The 7,164-nt window shown below is 40.5% G+C and overlaps 1 protein-coding gene across 1 annotated transcript; it reads left to right on the top strand.

Moving 5' to 3' along the window:
• Positions 1 to 5,819: 5,819 nt before the first annotated feature.
• LOC126161237 (uncharacterized) lies at positions 5,820 to 6,926 on the top strand. The gene has a single exon (XM_049916978.1). The coding sequence runs from the start codon at positions 5,820 to 5,822 to the stop codon at positions 6,924 to 6,926; it is 1,107 nt and encodes a 368-aa protein (XP_049772935.1).
• Positions 6,927 to 7,164: the final 238 nt, after the last annotated feature.

Genomic DNA, 7,164 nt, shown 5'->3' with positions numbered 1-7,164 from the left:
AACAGGATTGTGGCCAGCCAGACCAATTTTAATAAACGGTTTGAGGCAATGGACAATAAATTAGAATCCAATAACGCTGAATTAGAAAATTCTTTCAAGGCTAGTTGCCATAAGTTGAAAGAGGATCTGGACAGTTTGAATTATAAAATTGATTACAATCATGAGGATATTAAGAAAAAGGTTGCTCGACAGTTTTCTGAAATGTATAAAACAGTTAAATCCGAAGTTGCTGAGGTTCGCAAAGACTTCCAAATGGAAGATGCGAAGCTGGAGCACAAGTTAACAGAAAAGATTGAGGCGGAATCTGAACTGTGCTCAGATAGATTTAAGGATGTTAGTATTAAAGTAAACATATGTCAAGCAGACGTAGATGCAATTAAAACTGATACTACTCATATTGTACAAAGAGTAGATAATGTTGAATTGAGAGTAGAAAATATCAGTACTAACATTGCTAACATTGAGAGTAAAGTAGCTTCAGTAACTTCTGGTAATGGTAGTATACAACAAGTTGTAGCTGCAAACGCCGCTTTTATCGGGTGTCGGCAGTTCTTGCGACTCGATCCAGATAAAAATATACACCCGCTAGATTTCTGGAACGATTTTGAGGATGTGATTCCACCAACTTGGTCTGAACGAGAGAAAATCTCATTTATTAGAAGCCATTTAGCAGGTGACGCCATGCGTTGGTCAGCTGATGTTATGTTGAAGTGTAAAACATTAGCCGAGTTTAAAACAGCTTTCATTAATGAGTATTGGTCTAGCAAAAAGCAAAATGAAGTGTTGAGAGAATTTTGGAGTGGAAAACGCTTCAATGCAGGCAAGGAATCAATTAAAGAGTTTGCTAGGTCATGGATTCCACGTTTGTCACATTTGGCGGAAAAGCTAAAGCCAGAAATGATTATACTAGGTCTTGAAGCCAAACTGCCATGGTATTGGCAAACTAGAATTATATCTGCCCCTAGAGACAATCTGGATCGTTTCATTGAGTATCTGGAACGTGTAGAACGTGTTGCTGCCAATGAGGAGCAAGCACGTAATAACAGAAATGCCAATAACAATAATAGTAATTTTAGGAACGAGCAAAATGGCAATGTAAACATCAGAACAGTAGGTATTCGCGATCCTAAGAGAGGTAGGGATTGGGGAAATAATTATCAGAACCAACAATGGCGTCCAAGGGATAATAATTTTGTTCCAAACAAAATTATGCATGTAAACCACAGTACGGAAAGCAATGCTATGCCAGCTAACTATAATGAAACTAAAGGAAACAGTAGTAGGCCGAGGCAGGAAAACTAGTTCCCGTCTATGAGGACACTGGCGCTCACCAGGCGGTTACTTTTCCTAAGCCAGTAGTTAAGGGAATTGGTAAGACAGATCAGAATACTCAGACTGAACATGTGGATGAAGAGTCGGTAGCATCTAAGGATACAACAGAAATATTAGATCACTCACAGTATTTGATAGATACCGTGTTAGAAACGCTTTCTAAGTGGGAAGAGAAAGAGAAGGCGCAGCAGTGTAACGATAGGGAGGAGCTACAAAATACTGAATTGACAGGTGAAGAAGCAGAAGAAATTCGTGCTTATATTTACGATGAGGATGATGTGCTCTTATCTAAAGTGCCTGTGCAGGATGTTGATAATGTACTAATAGATTTAGGACAGGAGATAAGTGAGAATATAGAGGGTAGGCTGTTGAGGGTCGATGAACCCAGTAGCTGTGACCAGTTGTCACTTGAGAAGGAAACCGACGATAATGGTAAAAGTGGTTTAGCTGTAACTAGTGTTTTGCCCGGTCTGGAGGCGCAGAATCGCTCAGACTACAGTAATTTGGGTTATGTTCAGCAAACTAAATGTAATGAAGTCGTGCGGTGTTTCGATTTAAAATTAATAGACCGACTGGAAAAGGCAGCTGAAAATGTAATTCAGGAAACCCCTACACACTGTGACCTAAATGTAATGAAGACAGATGTCGATCACTTTAGTTGGAGACAAATCCAAAAGGAACTACTAGATGAATTTGAGGAACCACCTGTACAACCTAGAATAAGCCACCCTATAATAATAGTGAATATGTTGGGTATCAATGTACGTTGTCTCTTAGACAGTGGAAGTGAGGTGAGTGCAATATCTCAGTCCTTCTTTGATGCATTTGTCTGGTAAAGACAAGCTTACAGTAATGAGGGTATCAGGACTAAGAATAATTGGTGCTACTGGCAAGGTGTCAAAAACGATAAAGCAAGAAGCTTTGCTGCCCTTTAACATTAATGGTAATTTAATTGATCATCCATGTTTAACTGTAAACAATCTCAGTATTGAGGTTTTAATTGGCATAGATTTCTTGTCAAAATATCAGAGTGTTGTTGACTTTGAAAGAAGCCAGTTAAAAATGGTCTTGCCAATAACCGGAGTAATTATAGTACCTTTTAGTGATAAACATGTAGTAACTGATCATGAAACTTGGGAGCTGCCTATACGAATTCTGAAAAATAGGAGGTATTGGGACGAAAGTGTTAATTTTAGTAAAAGTAAGCTAAATACAGAAGAAGAAGAAGAAGAAGAAGAAGAAGCAATTATTTTAGACAAAATAGAAGCTAAATTGCAGGAAGTCGATAAAATTTCCGCCAATCAGAAGGAAGAACTGAGACAGGTTCTAAAAAGGCATCATAAGGTATTTTCAGATCGACGTAGCATGGTCAAAGGTAGTGAATGAATGCTGTAGGGAGGAGGTTGTTCTGTAACCTCTACACAGTGTGGCAGCTGTACAGTCCCAGCTGTGTGAGGTCTTCTTTCCCTTTCAGGTCTCACTCATTCTTCATCTTTCCTATCCACAAAAAATTTCGACCTTTTCTTTCCGAATACTAAAATTTTCCGTCATGGCTATCAAGCCATGAGTTCTGTAACCATTCTATCCACCGATTAGTGAAGAAAAATACCTAATGTGACAAACCTAATAGTGACAAACAATAGAGAAGTATGATGTAATTAAGATACAATGTATTTGAGTAACAAGTATGTATAGAACCCTGGTAATATGGTAAGTACAAAGTGTTGTTTTATTGGAAATGGTCCCGCAATAATATTTAAAAAAGATGTACAAATTCGTGTTCAAGCAGGATCTGAAGTGGCAATGAAACCTATTGTATGCTGTAGAGCTAACTAATTAATAATAAAAGAGATTGCTTAGTGTTATGGAAAATATGCAGACAAGTTGTAAGAATAAACTCACCTTGTGTAGCAAGGAAAGGCAGTGTAATAGAATTGAGCAGTGTTTGTGGTTGAGACGTGAAGGACACGTCCCTGAAGTATTTATAAGGTTGGAGCTGGCCATTATTTTAGTGTAGTGTGTGACAGGATACACCTACACGTATTGAGGTTATGAGTTGGAGGCGTGAATGCGACCATAGGTACCCTTATGTTAGATGAGACAGAGCAGCTCATGGTGTCCTATAGGTTTAAGGAATTTAGCATTACGCTCGTCCATAATTACTTGATGCACTTCAGTGGTAGGTCTGAGAGAGACTACCTGAGGTTTCAGCGTCCGATCGAGTGGAAATGGTTTGCCACGTGAGCAAACTGATCAGCTACAATACACTATGAATATGAAATAAATGTGCTATCCTATGCTTTAAATATTAATAGAGTGAGTGTTAAATAAGTACATACACTAGCAAAATAAATAACATACTGACAGACGTGAAACATTAATTTTAGCTCAGCATAAATACACTTCAAAGTAAGTAAGTACCTAATTGCAGATGTGGAACTGACAACAGCAGAGGACCAATAAGTGGATTTTGTAGTCAACTGAACGTAGTGTGTTTTGAACACTCAGAACGGTACTATTACCAAAAGTTACTCACATGTACAAAGAAGCTGAGAAAACAACCACTAATCAAATATACTCATACTATCTCTAAGCATAAGGTAATCAAAGATGAGTCAGTTAAGTAAATAAAAGGCAGATTTGTCAGGAATGTACCGAGCATTGGTTCAGTGTTCCGGCCCAGAAATAATAAATTGATGTTAAATAGGATTCATGATTGTATGCCTTGAGCATAGATTTTCTCTAGTACATGACTAACGGCGTTTTGAGCCATTTGTTTACCGATTTTATGACATTTAAGTAACCGCGAGAGTAATGTTGAAAAAGTTCTGTTAACTTTGTTCCAGCAAAATATTGAAGGATAAAATGTATATATACCCATTTCATTGTGACCCACCCTTAGATATTAAGTGAACAGAGTCTGAGGCACTCTTTTTGTTTGTTCTACAGGACAAACCAGATAATGGCAGCCTGGAGCTGCGTGAAAGCATGGAGTGACTTGGACACAACTCACAGTGACCCCTCCCCTTTCCCCCATGTAATTTAGAGAGAACGTGAAGGACGCACACCATAGCAACTTCCCCTCCTCTACCCTTGTGAATGGAAGTGTAGAACGCCAGCCAAAGCGGCTACAACCACGTGTGTAAAAATTATTTGTGAACTTTTCTTTCAGGTTTAGAAAAGACTGCTAAGAGATAATCATCTGTTTATGTATCATGTTATTTTCTTTGAATTTGTGTATGTAAAAATGTATTTAATGTATTTAATGGATCTAAGATTTTCATAATTTTTCAATTCGTATGTGTTTGTTTGTCTAAGGCAATATGTATGCCAAAATATTTCATTGACTTTGCTTAAAATTTTGAGTAATGACATTGTTTAAAAGGCAGTGAACATGCCCACAATTTGAATAATTAATGCAGGTAATCAGTTTTCTTAAATGTTTCTACATGTTTATATTTCAATTTTGAATTTTTATAGGGAGTTAAACTGTACTCTTGCTTCCCTTTTTGTAATTATTTTTTTTTCATTCATTAACATTCATAAACAAAAAATTTAAGTAGAGGGTGATGTAGGGAAGCAGCCTACTCACGCTGTAGTAAATTCACATCAGTTTCCATTGTGTGCTAGCCTGTCTGCTGTAACTAGCTCTGACGTCATAAATGTTGCGCAATACCTTAAAAATCAAGCAAATGACCTAAAACTTTTCTAGCATGTCAGGAATAATACTAATTGTGTTAAATATCAGTTCGATAACTTCAGCCATTTTTGAAATTTGGACGTTTTTCTGAAAAAATCATTGGCGCAACAGAAAAGAGCTAGAGACTTCAAAATTTATATTTAGATTCATCTTTCATAATGACTTAATAAAAACAGTACTTTGGATTTCACAAATTGAGACTTTAGTGGAAATTCATGATTTTCTGGTTTTCGTCTCAAAACTGAAGAAAGCAAAATAGATTAAGTAGGCTAATAAATAAGGCTAGGATGTTTAGATTTAAATAGGTTGGAGGTCCGCTATGACTGTGAAGATGTGAAAAGTTTCTTTTGAATACCTATAAAATTATAGCGATAGCGGATCTCAAAAGGGCCAGTTCAGAGCTCATCTACTGCGTGCAGTGTAATTTAATTAATTCTCTCGCCCAAAATATTTAACTTAGCCACGTCAAAATTTTATTATCAATACTTACCTGCGTGCTGAATGCACGTTTAAATAAAGAGCTTCATCGGCCATCAGCAAAAGAATATATATATATATATATATATATATAAGAGCGCTGCGCGAGGAAGGAAGCCAAGTCGCTTGGTGACAGCCGTACTGTGCAGTGATGTACTCAGCACGTCAGGGCCTGGTCGCTGGCCAGATACCCGCGCGTGCCAGGCGTTAGGGTTGGTGCGCTGTTGGATACGTATAACGGTGCCAACGAAGGCAGCGCCCAACACTCCTTTGGCAGCCCTTGACTTTGCCCCCGCTTTCGCTCCCGGAGATGGAAGACACGGTCATACTAGAAGTGACGCAGTCCTCAGGGACAGGGTTCACTATTGGGCGAACCGACAGACGAGGATTAGGTTCCATAATAAGAGATCCGCTCATCCAAAACGTCCTCCCCCACCTAGATCCGGAAGAGGAACGTAAACTCATGATGAGGATCATGAAAACCGAACGACGTAGAGAAAAGGCCAGGAACGACCTAGCAGAAAAACGTAGACCCGAAAGGAAAGTCCTCCCCAACCCCACAACAGAAAGCAGGAAAAGAGAACAGAAAATTCTCCCAAAAACAACTGGAAAGATAGGAACTAAAATCCGGACCAAACGACGCGCAAAGTCACCTTCGCGGGAAACCAAAGGAAGCAGAGGTGCAGACACGCCACCACTCTTCCCCCAGTTCAGTTTACAGACAAATCCGGAAGTACCCCACACCACCGACCCCGAAATAGGCCCCAGCGGAGACAATGGGACAAACGAGACTGCTGGCCCCAGTAGGGAAACCAAACACCCGACACCCTGCGCGCTCAAAACTACAGATGTAGAAGCAGAGCCTGCAACAGAAACCCTCTCCCCACAAAGCCCCGCCGCCCCAAGCAGCGCAGGCGAAACACAATCCCCTCCCACAGACACAACACAGGGCACAAACGGCGAATTTCAACTCGCACGCAAAACCGCCCGCCACACCACACCACCTACACAGACCGGCCTTCAGACAACACAGAACCCATTCGCAGCACTCATGGACGACGCGGAAAATCCGCCCGCCCCCATCCCACGACAGACCGACACACAGCGGCCAAAAAATATCCGACTCCCACCTATAGTGGCCACCTTCCCTACCACATACAAAGACCTGTACACCACCATTAAAGACGCGCTAGGTGGCGATCACTTCCAAGCCAAATCAGTAGGAGGTGATACAATCAAACTGACGGCACGGACACTAGAGGATTATAACACCATTAAATCCGGACTCAAACAAAGACATCCCGCACTACACCTACCCCATCGGAGCGCAAAAGCCGCTGAAGGCAGTATTCAGAGGCTTTCCCAAAGGTACCGACCCAGAAGACATAAAGTCCGCCATAACCATGCAAGGTTATGACGTACGATCAGTCAGGCGACACGACTCCAAGAAAAACCACTCTACGTTGCCACACTAGTAGATACCCCGCAACATAGGAAAATATTCCAAAAACAAAGACTAATGGCGCTGGTCTTAACTCCAGAACCACTAAAACAACGTTCAAGAGCAGCTCAGTGCTTCAACTGTCAGATGATAGGACACGTTAGTGCTAGCTGCAACATGCCACCTAAATGCGTACGTTGCGCAGGGGACCACG

The sequence above is a fragment of the Schistocerca cancellata genome, chromosome 2 (assembly GCF_023864275.1).
Source record: "Schistocerca cancellata isolate TAMUIC-IGC-003103 chromosome 2, iqSchCanc2.1, whole genome shotgun sequence".
NCBI classification, from domain to species: Eukaryota; Metazoa; Arthropoda; class Insecta; order Orthoptera; family Acrididae; genus Schistocerca; species Schistocerca cancellata.
The sequence above is the reverse complement of the archived record's forward strand: the minus strand, read 5'-3'. Positions and strand labels throughout refer to the sequence as shown.